Source organism: Salvelinus sp. IW2-2015, linkage group LG20 (assembly GCF_002910315.2).
Source record: "Salvelinus sp. IW2-2015 linkage group LG20, ASM291031v2, whole genome shotgun sequence".
Classification (NCBI taxonomy): Eukaryota; Metazoa; Chordata; class Actinopteri; order Salmoniformes; family Salmonidae; genus Salvelinus; species Salvelinus sp. IW2-2015.
Genome location: NC_036860.1, coordinates 34649557 through 34667228, shown reverse-complemented (window position 1 = coordinate 34667228; position 17672 = coordinate 34649557). Strand labels below are relative to the sequence as shown.

At 45.6% G+C, this 17672-nt stretch overlaps 1 protein-coding gene across 4 annotated transcripts in view; it reads right to left on the bottom strand.

The window, feature by feature from the left end:
* The window catches only part of arhgap32b (Rho GTPase activating protein 32b), a 210639-nt gene that overhangs the window by 43236 nt on the left and 149731 nt on the right, over positions 1-17672 (bottom strand). For 3 of the 4 annotated variants that reach the window (XM_024013752.1, XM_070449358.1, XM_024013751.1), the window contains 5 exons: positions 16445-16531; positions 9647-9784; positions 4307-4399; positions 3730-3852; positions 1687-1764 (listed from right to left, as the gene is read on the bottom strand). In XM_024013752.1, the coding sequence (XP_023869520.1) occupies positions 1687-1764; positions 3730-3852; positions 4307-4399; positions 9647-9784; positions 16445-16531 (519 nt within the window). Of the gene's footprint in view, positions 1-6; positions 153-1686; positions 1765-3729; positions 3853-4306; positions 4400-9646; positions 9785-16444; positions 16532-17672 lie in introns of those variants that run through there. The other variant, XM_024013755.2, reaches the window with a different exon arrangement.

Sequence of the window (17672 nt, the reverse complement as noted above, 5' to 3'; positions counted from 1 at the left end):
GCTCACCCTTTCCATGGTTGGATTTGCTCTCTCCCTCTCTGTTGCTCCTCCAGCCTTTTCTCTCCTTCCCTCCCTTTATCTCTCTCTCTCAGCCGCTCTTTCTATGAGGCTCTGCAGTCAGGCTGGTAAATAAAGACAGATGTCAGCTGCCTATCCACCTCCAGTCACAGACGGACTCGGACTGCCTCTAGGGTGACTGACCGACCTCCGGTGGCGATAGGAGGGAGGACATGGACATCTGCTTTGTGCTAATAGACATACCATCCAATCAACGTTTCAATATCTAGTAGTAACAAACACAGTGTTGTTTTCGCCAATATCCAGATTGGTTTCAAGGACCAACACTGTGTAATAACATATTTATGACATCTTTGTTGAAGACATGTGTGTATGAGACAATTCTTCCTAGGAATGAGTGCCATGAGTTAAATTATAGAAAAATTTGAGAGATAATATCTTTAACAAAACAAAGGAACCTTACTCTGTTCGATATACCAAAACCAAACAAACAAGCTACTCTCCTCTGTCAACTCAGTATATACACAGCTACAGTACAACAAACCCAACAGTTCCCGATCATCCCTGCGTTCAATAACATGTTGTGAAGCCCCGTCCAACATGGCTGCCCTCCCAGCTGGCCTGAATCCCTGGGGGGGCAGCGAGCGGAGAGCCAAGCGCGCAGGAGGCAATGCTAAGGGTAAGCTATGACCAGAATACTGCCGCGGTTCAATGCTAAGGGTAAGCTATGACCAGAACACTGCCGCGGTTCAATGCTAAGGGTAAGCTATGACCAGAACACTGCCGCGGTTCAATGCTAAGGGTAAGCTATGCACCAGAAACACTGCCGCGGTTCAATGCTAAGGGTAAGCTGTGACCAGACACTGCCGCGGTTCAATGCTAAGGGTAAGCTGATGACCAGAACACTGCCGCGGTTCAATGCTAAGGGTAAGCTATGACCAGAACACTGCCGCGGTTCAATGCTAAGGGTAAGCTTGACCAGAACACTGCCGCGGTTCAATGCTAAGGGTAAGCGATGACCAGAACACTGCCGCGGTTAATGCGAAGGGTAAGCTATGACCAGAACACTGCCGCGGTTCAATGCTAAGGGTAAGCGATGACCAGAACACTGCCGCGGTTCAATGCGATAGGGTAAGCTATGACCAGAACACTGAAACCGCGTTCAATGCGAAGGGTAAGCTATGACCAGAACACTGCCGCGGTTCAATGCGAAGGGCACAGGAAGTTCAGCTGGACTGGATCAACAGACACACAAAACTGGGCTTCATTGGGCTCAAAGAAAGACTATTGTTCACTTTAAATGGAATACTGGAAAACTTAGCTAAGCTAATACAATCACATCCCGATCGAGAACAACCACTTATTTTGTACGCATTTTGTATGTATGTATTAACTGACAAGATAAATGTTTCACCCAAATGAACAATATGAGCCAATACTGAGTAAAATTTGCTAAACAGCCAAACCAAATGTGAACCAAATGAGAAAAGCACAATTGAAATCCTGTCCTTGTGGAGTCTATCGTAGATCAGTAGATGTGGATGCCAAGCCATCTGTATGCAACTTATCAACCCCAGATTCTAGACTGCAACACAGTGTGTGTGTGTGTGTGTGTGTGTGTGTGTGTGTGTGTGTGTGTGTGTGTGTGCGCGCTTCTGGGCCACCAACCTGAAAGCCGTGCTTGCCCCTCCACCACGTGGTGTCCTCTTTGGGGGGCATGTCAATAACAGACACGATGTCCCCAACCTGTCAGGGGAGAGAGAGAGGAGAAAGGGAAAGGGGAAGAGAGAAGAAAGCAGGATAGCTGGATCAAGTCATGCTCTGAATACATTTGAGGGGAAACTACATACTAACTAACCCATACTACAGAGGGGATATTATTAGGGGTCCCTTGCTAAGAAAAGTTTGGGAACCACTGACTGCATCAGAATGTATTTCTACATAATAATTAGATGTAGAATCAGATGTAGTGTATGAAAAGAGAAATGGAGAAACAACACCCGAGGAACCACGGAATGTATTGAGGCGTCTATATAAGAGTAAATATGATGCAGATAACCTGTCGTGGCGTCCATACAGCAGAGAGAAACGTTCTCATAAAATACATACGATTATTTATTACCGCATACAAACACATCCATTCATCCATGACATCTCCGTGTATTCGGAAAGTATTCAGACCCCTTGACTTTTTTCCACATTTTGTTATGTTACAGCCTTATTCTAAAATTGAATAAAAAAATAAATTCCCTCACCAATCTACACACAATACCCCATAATGTCAAGGCAAAATGTTTGCTAATTTATTTATTTTTTAAATCCAGAAATAACGTATTTACATAAGTACTTAGACCCTTTGCTATCGGACTCGAAATTGAGCTCAGGTGCATCCTGTTTCCATTGATCATCCTTGAGATGTTTCTACAACTTGGAGTCCACCTGTGGTCAAATCKATTGATGGTACAACTACATAAGGTCCCACAGATGACAGGGCATGTCAGAGCAAAAACCAAGCCATGAGGTAAAAGGAATTGTCCGTAGAACTCTGACACAGAATTGTGCGAAGGCACAGATCTGGGGAAGGGTACCAAAAAATGTATGCAACATTGAAGGTCCACAAGACCACAAGACATCATTCTTAAATTGAAGAAGTTTGAAATCACCAAGACTATTCCTAGAGCTGACTGCATGGCCAAACTGACCAATCAGGTGAGAAGGGCCTTGGTCAGCGAGGTGACCAAGAACCAGATGGTCACTCTGACAGAGCTCCAGAGATCCTCTGTGGAGATGGGAGAACCTTCCAGAAGGACAACAATCTCTGCAACACCCCACCAATCAGGCCTTTATGCTAGAGTGGCCAGACGGAGGCCACTCCTCAGTAAAAGGCACATGACAGGGCACCTACAGGACTAAGACCATGATAAAAGATTTTCTGGTCTGATAAAAACAAGATTTAACTTTTTGGCCTGAATTCCAAGCGTCACGTCTGGAGGAAACCTGGCACCATTCCTACGGTGAAGCATGGTGGTGGCAGCGTCATGCTGTGGGGAAGTGTTTCAGTGGCAGGGACTGGGAGACTAGTCAGGATCGAGGGGAAGTTGAATGGAGCAAAGTAGAGAGAGATCCTTGATGAAACTGGTGCGAAGGTTCACCTTCCAACAGGAAAACGACCCAAAGCACACAGCCAAGACAACGGAGGAGTGGCTTCGGGACAAGTCTCTGAATGTCCCAACCAGAGCCCGGACTTGAACCCGATCGAACATCTCTGGAGAGCCCTGAAAATAGCTGTGCAGCAACGCTCCCCATCCAACCTGACAGAGCTCGAGAGGATCTGCAGAGAAGAATGGGAGAAACTCCCCGAATAKAGGTGTGCCAAGCTTGTAGCATCATACCCAATAAGACTCYAGGCATTAAACTTCCAAAGTGCTTCAACAAAATACTGAGTAAAGGGTCTGAATACTTAAGTAAATACGATATTTKATTTTTTTTATAGATTTGCAAACATTTCTACAAACKTGTTTTTGCTTTGTCATTATGTGTGTAAATTGATGAGGYYAAAAAAAAAACTATTTTAGAATAAGGCTGTAATGTAACAAAATGTAGAAAAAGTCAAGGGGTCTAAATACTTTCCGGAATGTACTGTATGTCCATGTGAGTGTGTGTGCATGCATGTGCAAATGTGTTTAAATGTGTGTCAACTCTCCCTGTCACCTCGAAGGAGAGCTCGTCGGCGGCCTGGGCGATGTAGCGTTTGATGACATGGGCGGCGGCGATGGCGGGCACGTTGATGGAGGACTCCTCGTGGACCAGTAAGTGATTGCCTTTGTTATCAACCTGGAAAACACACACACAGTCAAGGTAGTGTCATATTTACTGTCTGTCAATGTAGACAGGTTACACTGGGTTGGTGAGTTACGATTCTAGTGTGTGTAAGGCACTGCATCTCAGTGCAAGAGGCATCACTACAYTCCTTGGTTCGAATCCAGGCTGTATCACATCCGGCTGTGATTGGGAGTCCCATAGGGAGTCGCACAATTGGCCCAGCGRCGTCCGGGTTTGGCTGGGGTAGGCCGTCATTGTAAATAAGAATTTGTTCTGAACGGACTTGCCTAGTWAAATAAAGGTTTAATTATACACATATATATAAATAAGTGAGTAAGGAAAGAAGAGCAGTAAGCAGATGTGTTCAAGAGAGAGAGAAAATGGAAAACTGTTTTATGTGTGTGGTGTATTTGTGTAGAGTGGGAGATTGATAGACAGACAGACATAAACCCAGACAGAAGCTCACCTCCATCCATGTGAGGGCAGGCCCACAGTTGATCTTGTTGTCAGCGATAGCTGTGAGGCGGGAGAGGTAAGCCATCAGCATCTGGGAAACTGCCTGTGAGAGGAAACCAGAAACAGACCATGTGTAAAACACCTATATAAAACCACACAAAACCCTTCTGTCACTGTAGTTCCACAGAGTGGTGTCGATTGACCTACACCTATAGGTAGTGTATGAGAATCCTGTGTGGCCACTTTGCGTGGTCTTTACAACTGATCCAGAGACAGCGTGGTTGTTGTGTACATGATGGGTGAGGCTGGCATTAGGCTATACTTGCTAAGTAGAGCTGATCCTAAATCAGATCGTGGCCTCCTAACTGGATATACACGAACAAACTAAATAACAAAAGGTTATACTTTAAGCGGAATTATCACCGGTATTGTCATGGCCGTCAGGCTGGCAGACTCTTCAGGGAAATATATCCAATCAAGAGGCCATTAACGAAAGAAATCAACTCTGGTTGCGTATCTGCCTACCACCAAGGGAGTATACAGTTTCAATTTAACTCAACCCAATGAGGCTGCTAAGTGCGTTTACATCTGCACCCAATCAAAAACAAGAAGCACTCTCGTTTTTAAGCAGGGCAAATGATTTTCAGGGGACCCATGGTAATACAGTTGATGTCAGCGGAACACAAATATTTGTTTTGTGCGATGCCTTTTTTCGCTTGCACTACTAAAATATATACACACCTTAAATGCCATWTGCAAAACTGAATTGCCCGTGGTCTGCCAATGACTACTCTACTCACAGTCCTACAAATTTGTTTCAGTGTGAGGCGGCAGTCAGAGAAATGGCTTTTAGTCTGTGTGCTTCACAAGCTAGTTGTCATTGAGGGACGGCTGTTTTTAGGATTTACTGTAATTGTGTGTTCCTTTCACCAAGGTTATGTACTACTTCTGGACAGGAAGCAGTAAACACACAAAAGTGTGTGTGTGTGTGTGTGTGAGAGAGAGTGAGCGAGAGAGAGTAAGGAGAGAGGACGAGTCAAATCATTTGTGTTCGAGAAAATTGGAAAGTGTGCGAGCTCAATGAGTGTGTCAGCACATCTAGTACTGTAGGAGGGTACCACAGTACTTTAGAGGCATAATGGACGCTCCAAAACACTTCAGCTGCTCTCAGGCAGGATAAACACATTTCAATGAGCATGAGCCAGAATGACATGATTGACAGAGCTCATAATGCAGTCGATCCTAATGATACTGAAATGAAGGTTGTTTCTATATTTTTGAGGCCACTTCTTGAGTAATGCACAACAGAAGGCCAGGAGATTTCATAGGTTTGTGGCGGTCCTTCATGTTCCATATTCTATAAAGGCTAGGACAATAGAAGAAMAGAGAGACAGTGTGAAAACATTATGTGAGTGAGATACAGTGTCTCTGTCATCATCAAAAGACATCGTTAGATCAAGTTAAAGAATCTCAAGAGGGACTACCGTCTGTGATGACTACAGAGAGAACTGAAGTGAGAGAGCGAGAGAGATAGAGAGCCAAATAGAGACAAGGGAAAAAATGGCATGAGAGAGAGAAAGGGCAAAAGGAAAGATTGACTGGTGAGCGCCGAGCAGAGGGAATCAAACACTCCACTGGAGGCCAATTAGAGGAGACAAAGAGGAGAGAGAGCGAGAGGTTAAATAAGGGAAGAGAAGAGAGGTTAAATAAGGGAATAGAGAGGTTAAATAAGGGAAGAGAGAGGTTAAATAAGGGAAGAGAGAGGTTAAATAAGGGAGGAGAGAGGTTAAATAAGGGAAGAGAGAGGTTAAATAAGGGAAGAGAGGGTTAATAAGGGAAGAGAGAGAGGTTAAATAAGGGAAGGAGAGAGAGGTTAAAAAGGAAGAGGGAGAGAAGGTTAAATAAGGGAGAGAGAGGTTAAATAAGGAAGAGGAGAGGTTAAAAAGGGAAGAGAGAGGTTAAATAAGGGAAGAGAGAGGTTAAATAAGGGAAGAGAGATGTTAAATAAGGGAAGAGAGATGTTAAATAAGGGAAGAGGAGAGAGAGGTTAAATAAGGGAAGAGGAGAGAGAGGTTAAATAAGGGAAGAGGAGAGAGAGGTTAAATAAGGGAAGAGGAGAGAGGAAAAGTTAGAGGACAGGAGAGGTTAGAGAACTGAGCCCAAAGAGAGGTGAGGCCTAACAGAGGTTAGAGGAAAGGAAAGAGGAGATGAGAAAGGAGAGGTGAGCTGATAGGAAAGCAGAGCAGAGGAAATGAGAGGTTAGGGGAGGACAGAAAAGGTTAGAGAAGAGGAAGGGATAGAGAGAGAGATTATAGGAGAAGAGAAATTAGAGAAGGGAGAAGAGGTTAGAGAAGAGCAGAGACCATTGAAGTGGTGGGCACGGGGCCAGACGTGGGGCTCTCTCATGACCCTCTCTCTTTCTCTCCGGGAGGTTCTAGGCCGCTGCCTGCCACATCGATTCCAGTACATGAGCTGGCACCGTGCGAACCCAATCAGGCCAGGGCCGCCCAACACACCAACAGAGGCCGAGTGTTGTAGCCCAGAGGAAGGGGCCTAATGGGGCACAAGCCGACGACATGTACATGACACTGCCACCTTAGCCCTGGTTTTAAAAGTACCACAGCCTCTGAGCCTTTGTTTTCTTTCCACAAGATGTGGCACCAACAGTACAACATAAATGTAAACTTGTATAACCAGATTAACCCCAACTTAACCCACAGCCAGGACAAATCTGGCCAAGAGGAACCGGTGAAGATATGTGGAAGATATATATGTGGAAGATAATAAGATGTGTAAATGACAAAGCATGCCCGGGTAAAAAAAAAGAAGGATGTTTGTTTTTTATTTGAGACTTCACTGTGGCACTAACCAGTCCAAACAATGGTTAAATGATCAGATCCATCCAAAATATTTCATAAAGGTCGTATGTCACCTTGAGGGAGCTCAATGAAGACGAAGCTGACAACATTTAAACAGATCTCAGGATAAATCAAACATTTCCCTAAACAACCCTCATCCGTCAAACGTTGCAGGGAGGGAGAGTACAGAACGTTGAAGCCGACACCACTTTATGCCTAAATGATAAAAACGGGTTGGCCTAAGACAAAAAGAAAGCCCCAGACTTTCAAGAAATGAAACGAGTGCCAACAGTGTTCCAATACTAAGCACTTGATTTGGAGGGTAAGTAGGCTTCTGTATAGAGGGCTTGCTTTGCAGAGCAGCAGAGAAGGAAGGCCATGCACGGTCTGGTCTGGGCTATAATAAGCAAGGGTGGGTAAGGAAAGCTTTTCTCTGATGACATGGATGCTTTCCTTGTTGTGCTGCAGTTGTTGGTTACTGTTGGTGATGAATACCCTGGCGCTTCCCACAAGACTTGTCCWATTCAGCGCACTAATCCAAGAGTGAGCCTTCCCCTGTGTGTGCCAGACAGTGTGTAGGCYCCCRCCAAATGGCACCCTAGTCCTCATACAGTGCACTACTTTTGACCAGGGCTCTGATTAAAAGTGTCGCACTATGTAGGGAATATGGTACCATTTGCGCCGCCGCCAGTGTCTCTCCTTAGTCCTCCTTCCTTGAGTGTCAACATGGCCAAGCAAACACAGACCAAAAGAGGGCCAAGGCTCTCCAGAAAGACAAAGACTAGAGAACACAGGGTAAAAACAAGAGTAAAGCCAAGCACAACATGGAGGCCTTAAAGGGACGGGGGGGACTGGCTGGCTAACGGAATCAATAGGGAGACGGATTAGTTGATTAGCAGTAASTCTCCTGATTTCGCAGAATATTCGGACCAACTCTTTTCAGGTCTTAGACTTAATGAGTCATGGAAGACATTGTGTGAGCTAATGTCAACTCATTTCGACCAGGCAATTTAGAGCTCCATGTACTGGCCTACAGAACAGTGGCTATTGTGTATTGTAATGAGCAGGCAATATGATGGTTAACATACTAGTTAGGCTAAGACTATCCAAATAACTGCAGTAGTTAGGTACCAAACTGAGGGAACGGCAAATCAGCCCCACGACAATACTGTTAGTGACATTTAAATTGAAGCCAATTTTCCCGTACAACAATTCATCCTGTAAGAACCTCTTTGTCTTAAATGCCTGAAAGCTACAATCAAACAATGACAGCTTGAGCACGCAGCCTCCCGAAAAARTATTTGTAAAGCTGGGCTGCCTGAAATTACTAGACGCTCACTCTCCGCRATTATTTGTCCCAGCAGCCGCAGACACAGATTAAACCGAAAGGTCCGACATCATGTTCAACCAATCACGACTGAGGTAGGCCTATTTCCTCAGCCTTGTTTTGTGAAAACCCTAATAACCTGTTGTACCAGTCATGTTTAGTGCTGAACATTCCACTACTGAAGGACCCATGCTTTCATTGTGGGCGTAGTAATTTGACCTCCTGTGATTAGTCAACATGCCGCCCGGGCCTCCCAGTGTTTCCCATTACAKTGGGGACTGGAGGACCTGCATCCCAAATGGCCCCCTTTATAGTGTACTACTTTTGAGAACGGCCAAAAGAGCTCTGGTCGAAAGMAGTGCACTATGAAGGGAATAGGGTGCCATTTGGGATGCAKACATAAAGTGGTGTGCCTAGTCAGCCTACCTTCGTGGGAGTCTCTATTTAGGAGGGAGAGAGAGTATCAGGGCCTTTTTCTCCCATGGACTGAAGGATCATAAAAGGTAGGCATTAACAGCCACTCCAAACTTCAAAGGACATCGGTTTAGTTGTGAAAATATGCCACAGTTCAAGTGAGCTTTCGCTGTGAAAACTACTGTAAAGAGTGAGTGTGTGTGCGAGAGGGAGGGGAAAGAGAGAGGGGAAGGAGAGGGAGGGTAGAGAGGGAGGGGAAGAGAGAGATGGGGGGTAGAGAGAGCGAAAGCTCCAGTCACAGCTCAGCGGGGATGGAGAGGCTTTCTAAACACGTAAACACAGAGACTATACAGCTGGCTCCCTCTTAACACCAGGCCATTAGACACCATTAAAAACAGCACAATTGGACACTTTCACTCATTTAGGCCATGAATCAGACTGCAACAAAGACCTAGGCAGGAGTTTGTAAAACAAGCAAAAACGGCATGGACATTGTACTGGTAATTCACTCCAGCAAGGAAACGGTCGCAAAACTGTTCTGAAGTGAGCCCTGTCTTTTGCCTCTGGTTTCTGTTTGAACCCTAAACCGTTATCATGTATAACCCTGAAGGGCATAATATTGCAGTCATAAGCTCTGAGGCGGCATTCAAAGTGGGAGACTGGAGACTGGGAGAGACCATCTGAATGGTGATATAGGGGTGTTGGGAGGGGAGGTGTGGCACATCGGCTGTACTGAGACCAGGCGTCTTACCTCGGCGCGATCACTCAGACTGTCGAATCGAGGCAGCTCTGGCAGCTGCGAGAAGCGGCGGTCATATATGCAGAGGTGCAGGTGCTTATCCAGGACACGAAAATCTTCATAGCTYCGCTTCACAATCCAGTTCCGGCCCTGCAGAGAGAAAACAAGAGAGTCGGCCAGTGAGAAAGAGASGAGAGAGAACGTTTCAAAAGACAGGGGAGGTGCATAAGCCCTTGGCTGCTTTACTAGCCTGGTAACAGATACCCCTCACGCCCTAATTCAGAATCCACCGCTGAGACGGGGTGACAGGAGGGGAGCTTTATGCTTTTACTAGGGGGATCAGAGAGGGGGCAGGGCTCGACATTAACGCTGTCCGCTTGCCAGGGCAAGTAAAAAAAAAAAAAATTGGACAGGCAGATTACATGGACAAATAAAAAAATCATGCAAAAATCACAATATCAAACAATTAGGCTACTCTAATCATTTGCCCAGTTATAGTTTTTGGTCATCAATGAAAATCCTGGAAAAGTCATGGTGTGTGCATTACCTGCGTGTGTTCCAGTGGGGCCGACGGGGACGACGACGACATTTGCGCAGCAGGTAAAATAATGATATATAACAAACTACCTAGATAGCCAATTCAAAACATAGTGTAGTTCGTCTAGTTCTAACTAGTTAACTGTTTAGCATACATTAATGTCATTGTCATGTCCTAAAATAACTTTCCACCGGCACTCGTGTATAACCGCAAATGGCCAACACGCATACGGGCGCGCAGTTGAMGAAATCAATGCTGCATACTCTGGATGTAAAACAATCTCTCAAGCGCTCAAAATTGACTCGGATTCTCCTCTATTCAACACCGGCCATGTAATTTTGACAGAGTAAAAAAAATATTCTAATTGATAAGTAACTCCTATGCTGTCAAGATCTCTCATGAACACTGAACATTAGTTTAACCTTACAAATAGATAAACATCTTAAGTTAACTACCTCGCACACCGTAGCCGTTTGATCGCTGGTTCATTGAATGAGGGAATTATTTTATAAAGTCATAAAAAGTATTTGGCTATAATTGTAATGTTGCAGAGTGGCCAACCCRCCTCCTGGAGAGTCCAGGAGAGCTACTGGGCATGCAGGCTTTTGCTCCAGCCCAACTCTAACACAACATACTGTAAAGAAATGATCAGCTGCTCAAATCAAATTGTATTGCATCCATACATATGTTAATCTGATATTATTGCGGTGTAGCGAAAAGCTTGTTTRTCTAGCTKCAAAAGTGCAGTAATATCTAWCAARACACACAAATCTAAAGGTAAAATAAAGGAATAAGAAATATAGAAATACTAGGARGCGCAATGTCGGAGTCCGGAGTATAAATATATATGTGATGGGATGTATAGACATTATGGACAGTATGTGGATAGAAAATATAGTATAATTGAAGAATACGTGGATAGAATAGTYTACTGTARAGCAAAAGTTAAATAGGATGGCCTTGACTATAGTACATATGAAATCAGTAAAACAGTACATAAACATGATTAAAATGATCAGTGTTCCATTATTAAAGTGACCAGTGTTCCATGTCTATGTAKATAGGGCAGCAGCATTTAAGGTGCAGGGATGAGTAACCGGGTGGTAGCCYGCTAGTYACAGTGACTAWGTTCAGGGCAGGGTACTGGGTGGAGGCCGGCTAGTGATGGCTATTTAACAGTCTGATGGCCTTGAGATAGAAGCTGTTTTTCAGTCTCTCGATCCCAGCTTGGCTGCACCAACCCTCACCTTCTGGATTATAGCGGAGTGAACAGGCCGTGGCTCAGGTCCTTGATGTTCTTTTTGTCCTTCTTTTGACCCCGGGTGCTCTCAATGGTGCATCTGTAAAGGTTTGTGAGGGTCTTAGGGGCCAAGCCAGCTTCCTGAGGTTGAAGAGGCGCTGTTGCTCCTACTATACCACACTATGTGGGTGGACCATTTCAGATTGTCAGTGATGTGTAGACTAAGGAACTTGAAGCTTTTCACCTTCTCCACTGTGGCCCCGTCGATGTGAATGGAGCGTACTCCCTCTGCTGTCTCCTGAAGTCCACGATCAGTTCCTTCGTTTTGTTGACGTTGAGTGAGAGGTTATTTTCTTGTCACAACTTCGCCAGGGCCCTCACCTCTTCCCTGTAAGCGGTCTTGTCGTTGTTGGTAATCAGGCCTACCACTGTTGTRGTCTGAAAACTTGATGATTGAGTTGGAAGCGTGTGTCGCCACGCAATCATGGGTAAACAGGGAGTACAGGAGGGGGCTGAGCACACARCCTTGTGGGMCCCCTGTGTTGAGGATCAGCATAGTGGAGGWGTTGTTGCCTACCTTCATCACCTGGGGGCGGCCCATCAGGAAGTTGAGGACCCAGTTGCACAGGGCGGGGTTCAGACCTAGGGCCCCGAGCTTCATGATGAGCTTGGAGGGTACTATGGTMTTGAAGGCTGAGCTGTAGTCAATGAACAGCAATCTTACATAGGTATTCATCTTGTCCAGATGGGATAGGGCAGTGTGCAGTACCATGGGGATTGCATAATCAGTGYATCTATTGGGGCGGTATGCAAATTGCAGTGGGTCTAGGGTGTCAGGTAAGGTAAAGGTGATATGATCCTTAACTAGTCTCTCAAAGCACTTCATGATGACAAAAGTGAGTGCTACGGGGCGTTAGTCATTTTGTTCAGTTACCTTCACTTTCTTGGGTACAGAAACAATAGTAGACATCTTGAAGCAAGTGGGGACAGCAAACTGGGATAGGGAGAGATTGAATATGTCCYTAAACATTCCAACCAGCTGGTCTGCGCATGTTCCGAGGATGCGGCTAGGGATGCCGGCAGCCTTGCAAGGGTTAAAACTCTTAAAAACTTACTCACGATGGCCATGGAGAACAAGAGCTCACAGTCCTCGGGAGCGGCCCGTGTCAGTGGCACTGTGTTATCCSCAAAGCGGGTAAAGAAGGTGTTTAGCTTGTCTGGGAGCAAGACGTRGGTGTRTGCGACGGYCGGTTTTCCCTATATAATCCGTAATTGTGTGGAGTCCCTGCCACATACATCATGTCTGAGCCGTTGAATTGCGACTCCAATTTGTATCTGTACTGACGTTTTGCCTCTTTYGTTTCCTTATAGAGGGCATAACTGGACTGTTTGTATTCGTCACCTTGCTGTAGTTAAATGTGGTGGTTCGTACTTTTAGTTTTGCACGAATGCTGCCATCTATCCACAGTTTTTGGTTTGGATAGGTTTTAATTGTCACAGTGGGAACAACATCCCTTATACACTCCCTAATGAACTCAGTCACAGTGTCAGTGTATACGTAAATGTTATTCTCAGAGGCAACCTGGAACATTTTCCAGTCCGCGTGATCAAAACAATCTTGAAGCATCAATTCTGATTGGTCAGACCAATGTTGAATAGACATTAGCATGTGTAATTCCTGTTAGAGTTTCTGCCTATAGGAAGGGAGAAGCAAAATGGAGTCGTGATCTGATTTTGCCGAAGGGAGGGCGGGGGGGAGRGCTTTGTAGCCATCCCGGAAGGGAGAGTAACAATGGTCGAGAGTTTTTGAAGCGCGAGTACTACAGGCGATGTGTTGATAGAACTTGGGTAGCGTTTTGCTTTATTAAAGTCCCAAGCGATAATAAATGCGGCCTCAGGATACGCAGTTTCCAGTTTGCACAAGGTCCAGTGTAGTTCCTTGAGAGCTGTCGTGGTATCGGCTTGAGGGGGAATATACATGCCTGTGATGATAATAGATTGGCTTATCAAGATCCAGTTGTGTTTGAGCAGGGTTGGATAAAAAGCCTGATAGGGTGACWCCCCACAGAACACTCCACTGGGGGACAGGGACCAGCCATTTGTATGGTTGTGGTTTGGTTGTAGTTTCCCCAAGCAGAGCGCCAGTCTGCCAATGTGAGGCAGTGCTAAAAAACAGACGAAGGGATGGTGGATGGATAGATGGATGGATGGAGGAGGGATTGGAGAGGGGGATGCATCTAAATGGCTGGGATTATTAAGAGGGGTAAAAATCTGGTGGAATTAAGAGAGGTGGACATTATTTCCTTCAATTTCAACAGGGGGGCCCATTTTAAGCTGAAAGAGGGATCTCCCTCAATGGACGATATACCCTGAATCTACTACAGAACATTGAGTGKAAAATAAAATATTTTATAATATTGGATGTACTGCTATTAATCAAACCAGAAACATATGCGGTGGGGTAATCACTTGTTTTATTAGTATTGTGAGTAAATCCAACAGGCACCATGCCACACAGAATGGAACAGCTCCTAAATATGTTGCCATTGAAGCTCACTGAACTCYCACTTTAACTGTGCTGGCCTGGATAGCTACGTTTGGAATCCATTTATGAAGTCATCAATTCGCCGAGGCTATTTTGGGAGTACAACACAAGAACTCGATAATTCACACAGATCCATACGTTAACTCTTAACAGACATTACATCTTTGGGGGGGAATACATCGGGGCCGGCTGGCGATTGACAAAGCCATCCAGGGCTTTTTGAAATCTAAATGAAAGGGTGCTGAGTTGTGATGTGAGCCTCGGGCAACGTCCCTATGGGGTACAGGGTGCCATTTGGGACAGGCCRTTGGTCAGCACCGGGAACAGGTACTTTTAGGATTTATTCTGGGGATAATGTAGCTCATGGGCTGAGAAAGGGGTCAACTTAATTGTGGGGAGCAAAGGAGGAGAAGGAAGAGTGGAAATGGAGAAAGGTTGAGGATGGTGGTGGTGGCAGTTGGGGWTAATACTTCTGAAAGCTCTGCCAGATCAGAGTACTGTGTATCCTGTCTTCCAGCAGGCTCTGGAAGACAAGCTTCCAACAGTCCCCCTTTATGGGCTGACAAATAATTATCCATAACTCTATTAGCCATAGCCACTTCCAGGTTGGCAAAAAAAAGGCAACATTTCAAGGACCTACTGAATTTCAAGCAGAAGGTGGACACACTGCAAGCTTATCAAAATGCAGAATCATTCCCAGTTATAGCCCATTTAGCAGGCCATGTGTTTTATCTCCGATTGCCAGTCTTGTCCCCCCWTTTCTCTTCTTGCTCCCTGGTCCAATGCCCACGTCCCCAGTGTGTGGTAACTATCCCTCATCCAGGCAGTCTTCCCGATGGCTGGCTTACAGCCTCCGGCCACCTTCATCTCTGAAAGGACAACACAAACCTGACAAAGCTGCATTTCTGTGGGTCACCCCTTTACACATCTCTCCAGTCCTGTCCTATCCTCCCACCCTTTATTTTCTCTTCTCTTCCTATCCCCTCTTATATTCCACCAAGAAAATGGTGGAATATGCTTCAGAAGCCGTATGCAGATGACAAAACCAGTGGTATAAGTGCAAACCAAATTAACTTTGCCCTCAGCTCATCATCGCATTCAAAGCTACTCCTGTCTTCCTATTTTCCATTGAGTTGCTTCACCGTTTGTTTTTCAATTCACAAGAGTGATTGCAAACCTCAAAACCCCAGTTCCAGAACGAGGGAGAAAAAAACAAACTTGGTTGCTTTGACCCAGAAAGATCCCTCTGAACTGGGGCCAGGGCTGGAGTGACTGGGACTGCAAAGCATCGACCAGCCCCACTGATCCTAGTGCAGCCATAAGGGAATAACCGGGAGGGAATCAGGACTGTAGAAGTATTTCTGTAGGGCTCCGTATAGTACTTGGTGTGCTACAGTAGCTTGTCTCACTTTCAGACACTGGGACTTCCAGTCAGTTCCTTTGTTTGTCTGTTCCCTTACTAGTCTGTGGAACTAAAGCGATCTATCCTGCAGGCTGGATTCTTTCTCCTCCGCTCTCTGTACTAAGAGGGTGGCTCTGGGCCAATTGTTCACCCTCCTATCCCCCCTTTTTTATGGAACAGTGCAGCAGTTTCAGCTCCCCTTTCCAACACCAAGCCAAGGAAAGATGGAATTTCCAAGGACAGAGCCACCCGTTTTCCGTGGCATTGCCAAGGTCATGCAAATGGAATACGATCTAGAGGGAAAATGTGTGAAACCTGAATCYAGTGAGTCAGTGGAAGGGGTTAGACCGGAGCTACTGGGTTGTGTGGGACCTGTGCGCAATTGTGGGTACTGGAAGGCACATGTGAGCTTAAGAAAATGGAATTCAGTAAAATGGAAGAAAGGCATGTCTTCAGTGAACCTTTAACTAGGAAGTCCCTAGAGATGTCCTACATATTACATTTAGGAGAAACACCCAAGTTATTAAACGTTTAAAAAATACATTTTGATCAATAGACGATGAAATTGGGCATGGGTTTTATTGAATTGCTTCGCTAGGTCTCTGATGAGGGAAACAATTGCCAAAGAGAAGATTCGGATGGTATGCCAGARGTCTTTTTCAAGTTGTGTGTTCTGTTGCTTCTCAACACCATGTGAACATCGTGGTTAAGGCCAAACGGCATAATTTCACTGTCACTCTCCTTTCCCACGAGACCCTTATCACCAATCTGACCTTTCCGTTGAGTCGTTTGGTTGATCCAGCTTCACCGTTCGCGCAACTAAGATTCTTCAATCATGACACAAAGTGTTTTCAGAAAAATGAAAAATAAGCCAATCCCGTAACGTTACTAGCTAACAGAGGGGTGTGCTGGGTATGATTTACAGTATTGGACGTTCATCATTTGGTGTGTGACAAGATTCAAAAGACAGCAATTTTCCATGTGACTGTGCGTGGGTTTGCYTGCAAGTGTATATGAGAGAGCACTGATTGAGTGAGAATGACACTGCAGCATATCACAGCACCCGGGGGATTACTCTGTCATACCTGGCAGTAGATCTGGACCAAGTACTGCAGCTCTTTGGACTCAAAGCCATTCCGTGTCACTTCGCTCTGTTCATCCGCGAGTGAAAGCTGGAATTCAGAGAGGGAAAGGGGGGAGAGAGAGGGAGAGAGAAAGTATGAGACACATAGTGCTTCGTGTTTGGGGTTTTGGGTCGAATGGCATAAGGGCATGGATGTGGTCAGATGACAACAGATCATTTGGTTGAAACAACCCTTTAACCTTTGTCTAACCTCCCCCCTCCCTTTCTTCCAAGCAAGAGCTAAGAGAGTCTCTCAGTAGAACCAAAACAAAATAAACATCATCCCTCACAACCCCTGACAGTTATACCGAGCCCGAGGCAAGTATTCACAAACCGTCTCAGTGTAGGAGTACTGATCCAGGATCAGTTATCCCTTTTGGATTATAGTGAATATGATTATACGGACAGTTGGGATCTGATCCTAGAACAGCACTCGTACTCTGAGATGCTTTGTGTAGAAAACAAAACCGAAAAATCACCCGCCCTCATCACTGAACAAATCACTTTGTCTTTGCGTCACACAAACCCAGCTCGGGTATCATCCCCGACAGAAGAAACCACTTTAACACTCAATTCCTAATCCCTTTGCTATGACTTCGCAAGCGGAAGAGAGAGAGAGAACCTCAAATGTAAACGTTACAAGTCCCTTCCCTTCCCAGATGAGCTAGCTAACAAAGAGAACATTGAAAGAGGAGCTGACAGAATAAAGCATGTAGGAAGGAGAGACAATCATAAGGTGGGATGATGAGACTGATTTGTCCCCAGCTGAGCCCCCCCCCCCCGCTTGCCTGCCCACGTTCTTATGAAATATAAATGAGGACTGGAGCGTCCCACACAGCAGGTGAGCGTCTCTTCCATGCTACTCAGTAGACCATGGAGGAACTGAACATTTTCTGAACATTCGAGACGTGTAGTCCACTTGTCATTCCAATCTCCTTTGCATTAGCGTAGCCTCTTCTGTAGCCTGTCAACTATGTGTCTGTCTATCCCTGTTCTCTCCTCTCTGCACAGACCATACAAACGCTTCACACCGCGTGGCCGCTGCRACTCTAACCTGGTGGTCCCAGCGCGCACGACCCACGTGGAGTTCCAGGTCTCKGGCAGCCTCTGGAACTGCCGATCTGCGGCCAACAAGGCAGAGTTCATCTCAGCCTATGCTTCCCTCCAGTCCCTCGACTTCTTGGCACTGA